Source organism: Clupea harengus, chromosome 26 (genome assembly GCF_900700415.2).
Source record: "Clupea harengus chromosome 26, Ch_v2.0.2, whole genome shotgun sequence".
NCBI lineage: Eukaryota > Metazoa > Chordata > Actinopteri > Clupeiformes > Clupeidae > Clupea > Clupea harengus.
This window is the reverse complement of record NC_045177.1, coordinates 8,007,827-8,024,993: the sequence shown is the minus strand read 5'-3', so window position 1 is coordinate 8,024,993 and position 17,167 is coordinate 8,007,827. Positions and strand designations below refer to the sequence as shown.

Sequence of the window (17,167 nt, the reverse complement as noted above, 5' to 3'; positions counted from 1 at the left end):
TGATAACAGTGTCCACAACAAAAACCAATGAATGTTATTGAATGAATACTAATATTGTGAAATTTAAGTAACTGTATATAAAAGCTGGTCTTTCTCTCGTCCAGCAGTACCAGGCAACTTGTGCAGACAGAAGAGAAGATATTTTTCCAGCAGGTTTGCTCTCAGCCTCTTTTTTTCTCATCGTCTTGTGTTCTTCATCCTGTGGAGCACCACAGTCACCATGTCTCCCCTGCACTGATTATTTCTCACTCTGTATTTTCTTGTTGAAGGTTATCAAGGTTAAAGTCATCTCCACTACCAGGATGCTGGCTGTGTCTCTACTTGTTTGTGCCATGGTGGCTCTGACTAGGGCTGCTGACGGTGAGTAATTTGTAATTGCAATGTAATGTAATTTAACGCAACAAAAACCAAGATAATCAATTCTGCATTACAAAGACAAAACACACTAAGCTAGAAATGTGTTCAAAATTGAGTTAAGATTTGAATATTACTTTTTTGCCTCTGTTTTACAATATAAAAATATATTATGCCATATAATTCTATAATTTCAGTGGAAATAGCATGTAAAATAGTCAAAGAGAGAGACAGACAACTTGTCAGCTAAAGCAGGAGAGATCAACTCATTCATTTGTATCATTCAGTTGGCAGAACTGTCTTCATGCTTTGTGTAGTTGTAAGCAAGAACTTCATGCACATTTAATTCTAATGAAAATACGATGTGCTTTAAAGAAAAGCAAAACACAACAAAACAATCCTGTACACATTCAAATAGGCACAACAAATGTGATTAATTGTGATTCACACCTCTTTCAGTTAAACAAATGAAAGGATTAAACACTCTTGCTCTTCCTGCGATCAGACGTGTTACCCATTCTTCTCTGTTTGTCCTCAGAATGTCCCACTGATTGGAAGATGTTCAATGGTCGCTGTTTCCTTTTTAATCCATTACAATTGCATTGGGCTGACGCTCAGGTAATCAGAATGGATTCAGATTGTTTTGAAACTGTTCTGGTGGTATTGACTTGCATGCTCGGTTATTTGACATCTTCGTCTGACACGGCACATCTCCACTGTAGGAAAGCTGTATGAAGGAGGGGGCAAACCTTGCATCCATTCACAGCCTTGAAGAGTCTACGTTTATTAAGGAGCTGACAAGTGCAGACTTAATACCATCATGGATTGGAGGCACAGATTGCCAAGTGGTAATATTTCACTACACAAGGTTTTGATGGTACTGATAGAATGAGAATGATTTATATTATACACTATTTTATTATACTTATACTCTTTCTTTTCTGTTTTTTAGTCAACCCGTTGGTTTTGGATGGATAGCACAAGTATGGATTATGCTGACTGGTGCGCTGCACAACCTGATACTACCTTAACTGAGTGCTGCATACAGATGAATGTTGGAAGTAAGTCACAACTCATTATTTTGCTTAAGAGCATACTATTAAATGACTGAAGGCAGTAGTGTTGTTTCTGTACATTTTGTAAGTTAATGGCATTTTTGTCAGTTAAAATCAGAAGTAAATAATACACATGGCTTTGTTTAGAGTAAAATCGAATTGTCTTCAGGTTGATCTTGAGATTGCATTTCACATTTGAATCGCTTTGGTTCCTCAGTTCATACGTAGCTTTTGTCTTTTGTCTTTGTCTGTGAGTAGTGATGTGAGTGTGGCCTCGTTCAGGTTTTGGTTGGTGTAGAATTGCCTGACTTCTGTGTTTTTGATGTTTACAGTTGGAAAATGCTGGAATGACACACCTTGTACGCATCTTCATTCATCAATCTGCGCCAAGCCAGTGAAATGATTCCTGAGCTGACACAGAGGCATCCACCACCGTCAATCACGTGATTGTGTGTATGTTTGCATACTCTTCTGTGTATTTCATGTATCAAGTCAAATAAAAGGCTGAAACGAACTGGGCTGTGAGTCTGTCAGAAGTCTACTGTTCATCTACCTTCCTTCGAGTGCACACTCTGCATTACGGCAACATATATGCAAAAAAATTAGATACACCATTATTGATACATCATCCAAATGTGATGTGACTTTTCTGTTCCTACATGTCAGAGACAAGGTTACTTATGTAACGCAGATTTAACTACAAAGTCAAATAACATTGCTTGTTAGGTCCGTGCATGAAGTATAACTCATATTCTGATGTTCACGTTGTATAATGAAAAATGCCAGTTTATGGGGTATTGTACAATGTGCAATAACTGTGTAATGTCAGTCCTGAACAAGAAACTGAATTAAGGGAAAGGATAAAAAGGCTTAACTGAAGGACATCAGCATGCTGGAATAGGCTATGAGTTGTTCACTGTTTTAAAGAGAACATGTAAGCAGAAGTTACTGTGCTTCTAGGAAAAAAATAAAAATCTTGAGGTTTTCAAGCCATTCTGAGAAGTGACAGTCAGATGGCCACGTCCATGAGAATGACGTACAACCAAAACATTGTTTCAATGATAGTTTACATACAACAGAATAACAAAATAAGCGATGGGAACAGCCTAGACCTACTGTTGCATCTGAATTGCATACCATGCAATGTCACAATCAGCCATTCGACTAGGATACGACGTTCTTCTAAGGAATTTATTATAGGATCTTAAACTAGATCTAGAAAGAGATCTGCCAGATAACACTCGCGTTAACATATTTAAAGGTTACCCAACACCCCCCACCTTTACCCTGTTTGGTTGACTATTCCAACAATTAAACCTGACCTCCCGTCTGACCCCAATCAAATCAGAAGGCTTATACTGAACTTAATACCCACCCATTTTTCCCTTGGATCAACTGGGGTCACACCCTCTTATTTGAAATCTCAACCGTCACCTTGTAAACTATGTGTGAATCTACCCCACATTAAAACCTTAAACTAATTCAATGGGTTATCTGGTAATCCTTTTTACTCATTTACAAATATTGACCTATGTAAAAGTCTTGTTAATATCATATCAAAAAATGTATGCAAGTCTCTGACAGTGTCAAACTAGGTCAATTCCATCAATCACTAACCAACTATTGATATGAGGTTAGCTGCCAATACACATACTCTATCCGTGGTACACGGAAGTAAGATAGAGGAGAAATTGTAATGCCAATACTTCCAAGAACGCCAGATGGCGCCGGTACTGCGGGGGAAAAGGGGCCAGTAAAGATTCAAGTTTTTGTTTGGACAACTCAGTTGAGCGACACAATGTATAGAATTAACAAGTTTTCACTGTACGCGCATAGAAACACTAGCTACCATATACATACAGAAGTGCGAGACTGGTATACATTAATTGGAATCTAGCGTGCTGTGCTGCAGTGTTCTTCACCTAGAGCAGTAGTTCTCAAACTTTTTTCCCGTCTGTTAGATAGCTATGAATGTTTTGGACATTTTGAACATTGTAGCTTTGTCTGATTGACTTGAATAGATTATTTGTAAATGAATCAACTCTTAATTACAGAAGTGGCCAATTCACAAACCTGGTACATTCAATATCACACTTTGATAAGTCTTTCTAACACTCCGAGAAATGACAGCCAACAGCTCACTGTTGTGTTATTAGGTGTAGACCCTACAACTAAAGTAGGACGAGACAACACCGGGTTGGTACAGATGACTGGAGCTTTACTGTAACGTGTTCATCAGTACATCACACAACTCCTGAACTCTACAGCCTGTAGAGGGCAGCATTCATTCACTAACATAACATCCCCCTTTCTTAGTTCTGTAATAAACATTTCACTTAGGTATCAATATTTCTTTGTTTTACTGTCAACTCGTTATAAAACTCATTCTACTATTTCTTCAATGTAATACTCTATATTTGTGATGTCCTTTTCTTACAACTGAATATTCTCAACAGAGATTACTCGAACTTCACAAAATCTGTCACACACAAAACACTCAACATCACACAACTAACTATGAAGGTGAGGTAGACTGCTCAGTCCTTGGACTACTCTAACTAGTAACAAAGTCTCTCAGGTGCCCTGGCACTCTTCTCTCTCTTGCCGGGTATCTTTTCTGACCAGGACTGCTGGGCTGCAAGTGTTCCTGTTCAGCAGAATTGTGCACTGCTGGCAGTGGTTCCGCGGCAGCAGTGTCCGGTGGAGCATCAGGCGAGTCCTCAGGCTCTCCTGGTGTACAATGGTATGATGTGAACTGGCTCTGTTAGACCAGACAGCAACGACGGCGTGTATTCTTCAGCAGCACACGTACTTTATTAACTATATCCAGCTTCGTACATCAGTCATTACTCAATGGTCAAGCGCACCCTAGTGGCCTGACATTCCACTACACCTGGGGCAACAGGTGTGTTGACGAGATGCCGTCGATTACGGCGAAGAACTCCGCTGGGGGTCTCCACCAGGTAAGACCTCGGTGTGTGGGCAGCATTCAGCACTGTCCCTCTTTCCTTGGTGTCTGACACCCAGACATGATCGCCAGTGTTGAGCCCAGGCAGATGGTGAGCTCTGTGTCGTCTGTTGAAGTCACGCTGCTGTCTCTTTTTGCTTTCTTGCTCCTTCTGTCTCAGTTGTTACAGATTAGTCCATCTGGGTCGGAGAGAAGATGGTACTACGGGCAGTGTGGTTCTAAGGCGTCTACCCATCAGCAGTTCAGGTGGACTATGACCATTGGATAAAGGGGTGGCTCGGTAGGTCATGAGTGCTAGATATGGGTCAGACTCCCTCTTCAGCATGTGTTTGATGGTTCTCACTGCTCGTTCTGCTTCCCCGCTACTCTGAGGGAATCTTGGGCTTGATGTGATGTGTTGAAATGACCAGCCTTTTGCAAACTGACAAAAAAGATCAGATGAAAACTAGGGACCATTGTCCGTTCTTACTGGGGATCCCGTGTCTGGCAAAGATAGATTTGAGATGCTCTATGACTGCTGCTGAAGTAGTGCTGGACAGTTTGACTATCTCAATGTTCTACCAGGTTCTTGAGCTGGGTGCTGACTGACTGTCTGGCTCGTTCCCGGCACTTGACTATGCCGAGATGGCCTGCATGCAGTTTCTCCATTATGTCTGCCTGTAATGTTTTGGGTATGACAAGTCTTTTATTTCTCAGTAACAGGCCTTTTTCCACTGTTAGCTCTCCCGCAAACGGTGCATACTGACTAATTCTCCCATCTATTCTACATCTGTCAGGGCAACCTTCATGGCAGTACTTTTTCACTTCCTGTATCACCTCGTCTCTGTCTTGGTGTTCTTTTATTTCCTGTAGTCTTGTCTCTGTGGCTGGCAAGCTGGACAGGATCATGTTGACATACAGGTTCAGCTGCGTTTCCAGGTGAGTATCAGGCTCTCCTTTCTGGGGAGGTCTCGACAGGACGTCTGCAGTGGCCATGAGTTTTCCAGGCACATGCACAATTGTGTAGCGATATCGCATCCGTCTCATGCGCAGTCTCTGGATTCTTGGGGGAAGTTTGTCCAGGTCTTTTACCCCTCACAACAGCACAAGTGGTTAGTGGTCGGTTTCTATGTGGAAGTCTATGCCGACCAGAAAGTCTGAGAAACGTTTGCATGCCCATGTGACTGCTAGGGCCTCTTTCTCGATCTGGACATATCTTCTTTCTGTGTCACTGAGAGCACGTGAAGCATATGCTACTGGTTTCAGTGTGTGGTCTTCTTGTTTCTGTAGCAGGACAGCTCCCAAGGCGTACGAGAATGAGTCGGCAGACACAACTGTATATGCCTGTGTGTTGTACAGCGCCATGACAGGTGGGCTACTGAGCTCTCCTTTGATGCTGTCAAGCGCCTGTTGCTGGGGTTGTCCCCATGTCCACATATTTTTTACTCACAGAAGATCTCGCAGTGGCTGTGTCTTCTCTGCCAGCAGAGGTATGTATTTACCCAGGTGGTTCACCATGCCCAGGAAACGTCTCACCCCGCTCCTCCATGGCAGCAACAGCTTTTATTTGGATCCGCTCTGACGCCCTGAGCGTCGATCACTTGACCCTAGATCCTAGGGAGAGGTGATTATAACCTCCACTGACCCAGCCAACAAATACGTGGCGAGCAGAACAGCCTAGACCTACCTATGTAAAAGTCTTGTAAATATCATATAGAAGATGTATGCAAGTCTCTGACAGTGTCAAACTGTTTCAATTCCATCACTCATGGGTTCCAAAGACGTCACCTCCGAAAAGGCTGCCGCCATATTTGTGCCCGATTTGGGTGCCACTGCTTAAGTTAACCAGTGTTTTGTATTGAAAGCATTTTCGTGTAAAAGGGAGCTAAACAATAAAACCGTTCAGAAACCTCCGTTTGCCTTTTGGCTCCACCATTACAAAGAGTGCTAGAGACCTGTGGAATCGCGTTAGCATCAGGAGAAAGTTGATACAGAGGTGATATTTGTCACTCGTACTGCTTTATCATTCCCTTTTTCTGCACTACCTGACCTGATCAGATCACTGAGAACTGCCGTTCTACCGTCCCTCTTATGCTACTATTGAATCTATATAACTGTAAATTCGATCTTAGTTTATTTAGCAAATGATTTATGGCATTTATGTTTTCATTATAAAAGGAGGTTTACGCCCCTCAAGCTATGTTGGCAACCCATTCTTGCCCAAAGGCGGTCATGTCACATGCCATACAACGTTACACTGAAAAAAAGATCTGAAATGAGAAAAGATAAGACCATTTTCCCCAAAACATTTGGGCAAGGAGTAAGTCTTTTCTCTCAAAGGTATTTTACATCGAAGGCTATTTTATCGCGTTGTAAGGGACTTAAAAGAGGGCTGAATACTGAATAGTAATTTTCAGAATGTTGCAGGTAGCCTATTCTGCCCTGTCCCCTAATAAACTTGACCCCCTTGATATATTTCCATGTAATTTGGTACACCCAGTGTCCCCTTTTAACATATCCAATAGTTGGTGAGACAACAGCTTTTACGTTTCATGCAGGAGGAACTTTTCCAGGAAGAGTTCTAAGCGTGAATACTGCCAATCAACATGAAAAAGGCATGGATTGTCATGGTCAACATTGAGTCGGACTAAATTGTGCAAACTAAAATGTATTTGCTGTATTCCTTCTCTGCTGCTTGAGGTTGTATAAATAAAGATACAGACAGTCAATACTTTCTGATCAAGAGGCCAACCTTCTGTTAAGCTTTCTCACAGTAAGGACCCAATCACAGACCAGGTTGCAAAAATCCAAAAAGGCAAAAACAGAATTCCAAAAGGGAAAAAACACAGTAGAGCAAAATCAGAAAGTCCAAAGTGATAACAGGCTAACAAAACTCCAAATGCAAAACACAGAAGATCAAAAATCAGAAAAACGTATACGATACCAGGTACTCGAAAAAATGCAGGATTCAGGCATAGATTCTCACAGACAATGAATTACGATCTGACAGCGGACTACAGAAGGACAGCTCAATATATAGAAGGGGGAACAGAGATAATACACAGGTGAAACTAATTCAGGCAAACAATCAGCGATATGATGGGGAACAGATGAGATACCAAAAGGCCGGGAAAAAAGCCGGGAAACAGCAGAGGGTGGAGTCTCCGGATAATGACCGTAGCACATGGCCTGACCACACAACCACAACAAACACATGACGAAATAAACAAACAGGGGGAAACACGTGGCATAACACAACACACAGAGCGATCACAATGAAAAATGTCTCTTAGATCGCAGGGATCTTAACACCTTCTCTCTCAAATTGGCAGGTCAACTGGAATTTGATTAGACTGAACACTCTGTGGAGGTACTGATGAGGTAACAATGTCACACTTTGGTTTTATATCATGAGCACCCACACAGAAATTAAATCAATTAAATCATCATCAAGTCAAAATTTCCATTTTGATTTGACCAAGTGAAATACATACTCTGAGACCACTCTATTATCTGGCTAGATGATAAGCTGTCATTTAAATCTAATTATCTTGATCTAGCTAAGAAGGTTCAAATTAAACTGGGCTCTCTTTATAGAATTATATCTTGTTTTACTTTTGAAAACCGAATGGCAATAGTGCATTCAACAATTTTGTCAGTACTTGACTATGGTGACATTGTTTACATGTATGCTGCACCCTCTGCCTTAAAACTCCTGGACTCTGTATACCATAGTGCTATTCGTCACTTTTAAAATTAAAATCCATCTGTCATAACACACGGTCACAGAGCCTCGTCTCCCTTGAAATCCCCCTTATCAAAACTAATATAGGTAAAATAGCTTTTAAGTTCTTTGCTGCCCATAAATGGAACACTGTTCAAGAGGACTTGAAACTAGCCCAGTATTTGTCTGTCAACCAATTCAAGAGCCTTTTAGATGCTAAGGATGTGCCTCAGTGCTGTTGTTTTAAATAATTCAGATTTTTGTTTATTTTTTTTACTTCATGTTATTTTTTTTATACTTAATTTCGGAGTTTTTTAATGTGTTTTGTTTATTTATTTTGTCTGTTTTGTTTTGTTATGGTTTGTTTATTTATTGTTCATCTGTATTATACCCTCAATCAGGGCATTGCTGCAAAAGAGCCCTGTGCTCAGTCAATTCACCCTGAATAAATGATGATGATGATGATGTATGTGTTTCAATCATATAATCATTAATTATTATAGTCTCTGTAAATAGCCTTTCCCTTTGATGCTCAGGTAAAAGCTGCCAAGGAATTTACTCCTAATATTTACCCACGGTGTGCAATGTGGTGCCCAGGGGGGTATTCGTCGTAGCTCGCTAAGCGGTTTAGCGAGCTAATTTCCAGGCTAAGATAAAAACCGCCCCTCTTTTTGGTTCGTGGAAGCAACTTTCGATAAATCACCATAGTAACATATCAATTAGCACTAACCTGCTCCAGCGCAGGCTAACTTAAGTGTAGCTGGATAAGCTTGCCACACCCCTGGAAAAAGGAGGGATCCTATTGACCAAGGACTGATATTAGATAGTTAGTTAGTTAGGGATAGAGTTCTTTGCGATCGCCAAGATCCATTATTCCATTATGATGAGTTCTTGTATGAGCGCTACCGATTCAGCCGACAAGGAATAATTCATTTACAAGACCTTCTCGAGTCATTTATTGCAAACACCACAGTCGAACATTGACTGTCTTGCGCTTTTTTGCGAGTGGTACATTTTTGTAGTGTCGGTGATGCGGAAAACAAAGCACTCATAATTATATGAGTGTTATTAGTACACCATAGCATATCATTATTGTAGAAAATGATTATGGTGGACTCATGATAAGAATAGAGAGAAATACAGACAATTTATTTTCACTGCTTCAATTTATTGCATTTGTTATTAATACATTTAGTCATTTAACAGACGCTTTTATTCAAAGCGACTTACAAGGAAATGTAAAACTACATCGAAGAAGAAGGTGAGGGGATTTGAACTAGCAACCTTGCAGATTCGAACCGGTAGAGGAAACCTCTGTACCAGTTGACACTTGCAGTCAGGTATTTATACATAGATATCACCCTATAAACATCCCAACACACCTTGCTCTCACAGCGGTGGTGGTGTTGAATTTTGCCATGATTATGGTCTTGTATTCTTCATAAGCGTTCATGTTCATCTCCTACTCGCCAGCGGAGAAAAAAAGAGCCCTTTTCTTTGAGTTTAGAACCATTATACCGTTAGAAAATCATGGTTTTGGTGATCGACCTTTTGGAGGACGTGCACGCGCAAATGCCATGATAAGTTTAGCCTGGTTGAAATTAACCACATGATTTGGATGCGGATCAGCCGTTAACGAACCGATATTTGCTGTTCTCAATCAGCTCGCTAATTTTAACGGGCTAAAAGGCCAATTGATTAACTTAGCTTCAACCCTACGACGAACGGGCCCCTGGTCAACTGGTATTTGATTAGACTCTGAACGCTCTGTGGAGGTTCTGATGAGGTAACAGTGTCACATTTTGGTTTTATATCATGAGCATCCAAATAGCAAATTAAATTCCATTTTGCTTTGCTTATTTAATTTGAATACTGCAGCCCTGAATTTCTATTGCTACTCTGCTGGTTGTATTAAAAGGCAGAAATAGGAAGAGGAAGAAGAAAGCAGGTCTTGTCATGTTAGACCATCAAGTTAACATACAAATTAACAGGTTTGTTGGAGCCGTTCACTCTGGTTCAGTCTCTCCTCACTTCATCTCATGAATCCAATTACTGTAAATCGGTTCAACGTTCATGAACTGGCCTTTTTTACCATTCTCTGTGTGGCTCATCTCCACTTCCAACCGTACATCTCACCACCAGAGGCCTTAAACTGCCAGCATGCTCCTTCTTAAGTGTTTGTCGGATGGTCAGAGAGCTTCGGAAACCTCCTTCCCCGATGGTCCGACATTGGATTAAAATTTCTGTAACGTTCTGAAACCGACAATTCGGTCACACATACTTTACACAGTGATTGGCCAGCTGTGTGAAGGTGAGAAATGAGCCCGGGTTGGAACTTCTCTCTTTTCATGTGAAAAACCCAGTGCAACACTGTGAATGCCTTCTAGGAGAGACTGTCTGAAAATGTGCACCGTTATCCCCATATTTGAATGATTATCACGTCTCCCCCCTATCACAGCTGGCTTTCAGTGTGGTCGCACAGAACAATTAGAAAGACTTTATATTTTTAGTTCTGATCGAGCATAACCCAACCCTTTCCTCATTTCCTGTCATCTCTTCACTGTCCTAGACCTTTTCGAGCGAAATCTGACCCATAGGACTGCCTGCCTGGGAAGGCTTCCTGCAACATGCTCTGAAGGATCTGCTCCAGCCTCAGTCACGCAATCCACAGAAACTGAGTCTGCACCAAAAATGACCACAACAAATCATGTGCACCTCATATTCATGTGCGGTAAAGATTCTACCAGTTGAACTGCAACTGGAATCCTGTGTCCGCAGGGTTCCAGGAGAGTCGTTCAAATATTTCAAATTCCAACCTAATTCAGACCTCATTCAGCCTAAAGTCACTCCGACCCATTTAGGATTTCAATAACATTTAAGCCCAGAGGATAATCACTTTGAGGATTCCCTGACTTTTCCTCATGCTTGTGGTTTTGAGTGAAATGTCAGATATCAGAACTATTAGATGGATTGCCATGACATTTTGTACATTTACACTCCCCCCAGGATGATAATTAATAACTTTGGTGATCCCTTAACTTTTCATCTAGCGCCATCATCAAGTAAAAATTTCCATTTTGATGTGACCCAGTAGGATGCATACTCTGAGACCATTCTATTGTGTCACATTTTTTTAAGGTAGCAAACAGGCAAAATGTCATAGTAATGTAAGACATGTAGCAAAACACTCAAAACAGCCTTAAACTCAAAAGCAGGCCACTGTCTCTAGCAATGGATATACAATTTTAAATTCCTGTGTAAAAAGTTAAACAATGTTATCAAGAATCATCAGATATTATCATTATTATTTAACCACTACTAATTTGCAATATGATCAGGTTCAGATATAATGTATGTGTTTCAATCATATAATCATGAATCATTATAATGTCTGTAAATAGCCTTTGCCGTTATTGCTTGGATAAAAGCTTCCAGAAATCTACTCCTAGAAATTATTTACCCACGGTGTGCAATGTGGTGCCCTTTGATGTGTTGACAGGATTCAAACTGATAACAGTGTCCACAACAAAAACCAATGAATGTTATTGAATGAATACTAATATTGTGAAATTTAAGTAACTGTATACTAAAGCCAGTCTTTCTCTTGTCCAGCAGTACCACACAGAAAGGCAGAGGCAACAGGCTGAAATTGTGCAGACAGAAAAGAAGATATTTTTCCAGCAGGTTTGCTCTCAGCCTCTTTTTTCTCATCGTCTTGTGTTCTTCATCCTGTGGAGCACCACAGTCACCATGTCTCCCCTGCACTGATTATTTCTCACTCTGTATTTTCTTGTTGAAGGTTATCAAGGTTAAAGTCATCTCCACTACCAGGATGCTGGCTGTGTCTCTACTTGTTTGTGCCATGGTGGCTCTGACTAGGGCTGGTGACGGTGAGTCATTTGTAATTGTAATGTAATGTAATTTAACACAACAAAAACATAAATTCTTAATTACAAAGACAAAACACACTAAACTAGAAATTTGTTCAAAATTGAGTAAAGATTTGAATGACTTTTTTTGCCTCTGTTTTACAATATAAAAATATATTATGCCATATAAATCTATAATTTCAGTGGAAATAGCATGTAAAATAGTCAAAGAGAGAGAGACAGACAACTTGTCAGCTAAAGCAGGAGAGATCAACTCATTCATTTGTTACATTCAGTTGGCAGTACTGTCTTCATGCTTTGTGTAGTTGTAAGCAAAAACTTTACAGAAAAGCAAAACACAACAAAACAATCCTGTACACATTCATATAGGCAAAACAAATGTGATTAATTGTGATTCACACCTCTTTCAGTTAAACAAATGAAAGGATTAAACACTCTTGCTCTTCCTGCGATCAGACATGTTAACCATTCTTCTCTGTTTGTCCTCAGAAGACACAAACAAAGCATGTCCCACTGATTGGAAGATGTACAATGGTCGCTGTTTCCTTTTTAATCCATTACAATTGAATTGGGCTGACGCTCAGGTAATCAGAATGGATTCAGATTGCTTTTAAACTGTTCTGGTGGTATTGACTTGAATTTTTGGTTATTTGACATCTTCGTCTGACACTGCACATCTCCACTGTAGGAAAGCTGTATGAAGGAGGGGGCAAACCTTGCATCCATACACAGCCTTGAAGAGTCTACGTTGGTTAAGGAGCTGACAACTGCAGACTTAATACCATCATGGATTGGAGGCACAGATTGCCAAGTGGTAATATTTCACTACACAAGGTTTTGATGGTACTGATAGAATGAGAATGATTTATATTATACACTATTTTATTATACATATACTCTTTCTTTTCTATTTTTTAGTCAACCCGTTGGTTTTGGATGGATAGTACAAGTATGGATTATGCTGACTGGTGCGCTGCACAACCTGATACTACCTTAACTGAGTGCTGTATACAGATGAATGTTGGAAGTAAGTCACAAGTCATTATTTTGCTTAAGAGCATACTATTAAATGACTGAAGGCAGTAGTGTTGTTTCAGTACATTTTGTAAGTTAATGGAATTTTTGTCAGTTAAAATCAGAAGTAAATAATACGCATGGCTTTGTTTAGAGTAAAAACGAATTGTCTTGAGGTTGATCTTGAGATCAATACTTTCTGCATTTCACATTTGAATCGCTTTGGTTCCTCAGTTCATACGTAGCTTTTGTCTTTTGTCTTTGTCTGTGAGTAGTGATGTGAGTGTGGCCTCGTTCAGGTTTTGGTTGGTGTAGAATTGCCTGACTTCTGTGTTTTTGATGTTTACAGTTGGAAAATGCTGGAATGACACACCTTGTCTGCATCTTCATTCATCAATCTGCGCCAAGCCACTGTAATGATTCCTGAGCTGACACAGAGGCATCCACCACCGTCAATCACGTGATTGTGTGCATGTTTGCATACTCTTCTGTGTTTTTCATGTATCAAGTCAAATAAAAGGCTGAAACAAACTGGGCTGTGAGTCTGTCAGAAGTCTACTGTTCATCTACCTTCCTTCGAGTGCACACTCTGCATTACGGCAACATATAATAATTAAGACATTTGTCAGGTTTTTAATGGCACACACGACACACTGGAACACACACGTGCATATATGGAGGCGACACAGGACAACCACACACACACAAACACGGAGGTAGGCCTGAGGTCGCGGTGAATTTATTTTCTGCTTTTTCCCATCCTGGACCGTCCTTCCTCAAGGACCCCCTAGGAGCAGTGGGCAGCTTGTAGCGCCCGGGGACCAAGTGAAGTGAACTGTCCATCTTTGGTCAGGGATGGACATGTGTTCTGTTATTTTGCATGTTTTTTCTGTTGGGGTCCTTAGTGGAGGAAACCCCTTGTGAACACGCAGAGAACAAGCAAACTCCACACAGAAAGGCCCGGGAGATTTGGGAGAACTGAGCACTGTGCACTCTGGGGAGGACCTGCCCCCCAGAGCCAACAGCGCCCCATACGGGAATCGAACCTATTACCTTCTTGCTGTGAGGCGGCAGTGCAAGCAACTTGCACTTAAAACCTCATGTATGTAAAAAAATTAGATACACCATTATTGATACATCATCCAAATGTGATGTGACTTTTCAGTTCCTACATGTCAGAGACCCATTGCATATATAATGCAGATTTAACTACAAAGTCAAATAACATTGCTTGTTAGGTCCGTGCATGAAGTATAACTCATCTTGAGGTTTTCAAGCCATTCTGAGAAGTGACAGTCAGATGGCCACGTCCATGAGAATGACGTACAACCAAAACATTGTTTCAATGATAGTTTACATATAACAGAATAACAAAATAAGCGATGGGAACAGCCTAGGCCTACTGTTGCATATGAATTGCATACCATGCAATGTCACAATCAGCCATTCGACTAGGATACGACGTTCTTCAAAGGAATTTATTATAGGATCTTAAATATAATTGTCAGACTTTAATCGCACAAGCTACACACCACACGTGAATACATGGAGGCGACACAGGACACACACCTGAGGTCGTTTGTGAATTTAGCTCCTGCATTTATCCCATCCCGGACTGTCTTTCCTCCAGGGGCAGCTTTTTTAAGCGCCCGGGGACCAGGTGAGATGAACCGTCTGTCTTGGTCAGGGACCGACAATGTTTTTTCTGTTGGGGTTTTTAGTGGAGGAAACCCCTTGTGAAGACGGGGAGAACATGCAAACTCCACGCAGAAAGGCCCAGGAGATAGCCCACCTGAGCACTGAAGGTCTGGGGAGGACCTGCCCCCCAGAGCCAACAGCGCCCCATGCAGGAATCGAACCCATGACCTTCTTGCTGTGAGGCTGCAGTGCAAGCAGTGCAAGCAACTGAGCCACCGCGCCACTACATCTAGAAAGAGATCTGCCAGATAACACTCGCACTAACATATTTAAAGGTTACCTACCTTGTTATTGATTTTCTATATCTTTGAACTGATGTGGAGTGCACAGCGCCTGACACCCAGGCGCTTGCGTAGCAGAGCCCCCACTACTCGTGCTACCAATAGCAGGCTGAGGAAGTCACGTTCAGGCAGCTGGAAGAGACTACTTGGCCATCCAGTGGTCTTCTGGGTCACCACGGTAGTCCCTGGGGTCCAGGGGCGAGGGTGCAGGAAGGTCACCAACTCCTCTGTCTCCCAAATCACATGCATCTCAGGGACAGTGGTGGTTAGCGCTTGTTGAAGCCATTTCTGTGGAAATAATAGTTTTGTAATAATATTGTAATTGAATATTGATAAGCAGACAGAAGCTATTGGACCTTGGAGCAACACAGTCTTTTTACCTACACTAGTGCCAGTTAACTTGTTCGAAAAGTAATATCCTTAATTTTATACTGTACCTATTGTTTAAATCATTTGAAGTAAACCTTCAAAAGAAGAATTTCGGATTACAGACTTTTGTTTCTGAACTTTGGTGTCGAGTAAGAAAGAACTTTGAGGTCCTAAGCTAATGGGCTAAGCTAGGCTGCACCCACATCCAAGTAAAAAGACTGTGCTCAAGTAAAAAGACTAGCCCAAGTAAAAAGACTAGCCCAAGTCAAAATACTTCGCTCGTGAAGCCAAGGGCACCAAAACGCTGAGGTAATCGACTGGGCTAAGCTAGTTAAGAGCTAGCGAAGAGTAGTTGTGCTAAGCTAGTTGCTAGCGAAGCAAGAAGACCGAGACGGCACAAAAAATAGAATCGGAGAACAATTCAATAAGAAAAGTAGATGTACCTTCAGTGCAAGCCCATCGGCTGAATGAAGCTTTCCCTGGAACAGGTCTGACATTTTCTTTGACTCTATTAGCCTCCTGGCGATGCTAACGCTAACCTGCTGGCGCATCGTCTAAAAGTGAAATTAGATATCCACTCAATATTCTGTTCAGAAAGTCGTTGATCTTTAATTCAAGGAATCCTACACATCCATTAACTCTTTTCACAAGTGTCTGTGAATTCACTAGAAGAGTAAGAAGCTGTGGATAATTCGAGGAATTGTGACAGTTTGTGTGTGAAGATTTTTTTAAGTAAATGACATGGCAGCTAAAAGCGGAGTTACGCGTGTTGACCACAAGAGGGCGCCAAATCTAACGGGAAAAGCTGTAGAGGAGAAAATGAAAAGGCTGAAAGGCGAACGCAAGGGAAAGTTGGCACAGTTAACCAAACAGGAAAATGACTTGGAACAATATAAGGAAAATGAACACAATGTTAAATTCATTAAAGATGAAGCATTATTGATGTTTGAAAGATACTTAGGAGAGTATGATCGCATGATCGTATGATTAATGAAGAATTGTGTGAGTTGATAGATGAAGAGGATAACAAAGTGGATCAAGATGCTTTTGTGAACAGATATTCAGAATTCAAGAGGTTTATTGAAAAAGTAAATAATTGGATTGCAAAAGTCATGAAAGACCCTCATGATGAGGAAGATGATGTTAGTCCACATGATAGTGTATCCAAGGCTAATTCTGTGGTGAGTCATACTTCAAGCACTAATTTTGCAAAGCTGAGAATTAAAGCAGAACGTGAAGCGTTCTTGGCAAGAGCTGCAGCAATGAAAAAGAGACAAGCAATAGAGCAGGAAGAAACTCGCTTGAGGTTAAAGAAGGAACAATTGGAAATTGATATTGAGCTTGCTGTTTCAGATGCCAAATTAAAGGTGTATGAAGAATTTGAAGATGTTCATGAGTCAGTGGATGATTTCCTTAAGCCAACTACAAGATCTAGAGTGGAAACCCTGATACGTAGGCAAGAAAACCTTGGCAGATTATGTGCGTTGTGGAGCTGGTAAGTACTCTCTTACTTTCAATCCAAAGCCATCTGTTCAAGTTGGTGCTTCAGATAGAAGAGAGCCATCATCAAGGCTTGTCACAGACAGCAATACTCCACGTCCTGAACGTCATGATCACACTGATTATTCTACAGGCAGCCTGTTTGAAGTGCTACAGCGCCAGAATGAAGTCACTGAGATGCTCATCAAACAGCAGAGTTTGTCTCAATTACCTCACCGAGATATACCAACGTTTGCAGGAGATCCTCTGACTTACAGATCATTCACAAGGGCTTTCGAGCATGCCATTGACAGTAAGACAGACAACCATCAAGATCGGTTGTGAAAAGGAGTTTG

The 17,167-nt window shown here is 41.1% G+C and overlaps 2 protein-coding genes across 2 annotated transcripts; both read left to right on the top strand.

Moving 5' to 3' along the window:
- On the top strand, positions 1–1,923 carry LOC116219860 (type-2 ice-structuring protein). Its single transcript, XM_031563896.2, has 6 exons — positions 1–153; positions 270–360; positions 893–972; positions 1,077–1,202; positions 1,307–1,415; positions 1,742–1,923. The coding sequence occupies exons 2-6, from the start codon at positions 303–305 to the stop codon at positions 1,810–1,812; spliced, it is 444 nt and encodes a 147-aa protein (XP_031419756.1). The 5' UTR covers positions 1–153; positions 270–302; the 3' UTR covers positions 1,813–1,923.
- A 9,784-nt stretch (positions 1,924–11,707) lies between these two features.
- Positions 11,708–13,401, top strand: LOC116219897 (type-2 ice-structuring protein-like). Its single transcript, XM_031564015.2, has 6 exons — positions 11,708–11,764; positions 11,880–11,970; positions 12,475–12,554; positions 12,659–12,784; positions 12,889–12,997; positions 13,334–13,401. The coding sequence occupies exons 2-6, from the start codon at positions 11,913–11,915 to the stop codon at positions 13,399–13,401; spliced, it is 441 nt and encodes a 146-aa protein (XP_031419875.1). The 5' UTR covers positions 11,708–11,764; positions 11,880–11,912.
- Positions 13,402–17,167: the final 3,766 nt, after the last annotated feature.

Coding starts and splice junctions, on each gene's coding strand:
- LOC116219860 (XM_031563896.2), top strand. CDS start 303: ATGCTGGCTGTGTCTCTACTTGTTTGTGCCATGGTGGCTCTGACTAGG. Junction 361..892: donor TCTGACTAGGGCTGCTGACG/GTGAGTAATTTG, acceptor GTTTGTCCTCAG/AATGTCCCACTGATTGGAAG. Junction 1,203..1,306: donor GAGGCACAGATTGCCAAGTG/GTAATATTTCAC, acceptor TCTGTTTTTTAG/TCAACCCGTTGGTTTTGGAT.
- LOC116219897 (XM_031564015.2), top strand. CDS start 11,913: ATGCTGGCTGTGTCTCTACTTGTTTGTGCCATGGTGGCTCTGACTAGG. Junction 11,971..12,474: donor TCTGACTAGGGCTGGTGACG/GTGAGTCATTTG, acceptor ACACAAACAAAG/CATGTCCCACTGATTGGAAG. Junction 12,555..12,658: donor TGAATTGGGCTGACGCTCAG/GTAATCAGAATG, acceptor TCTCCACTGTAG/GAAAGCTGTATGAAGGAGGG.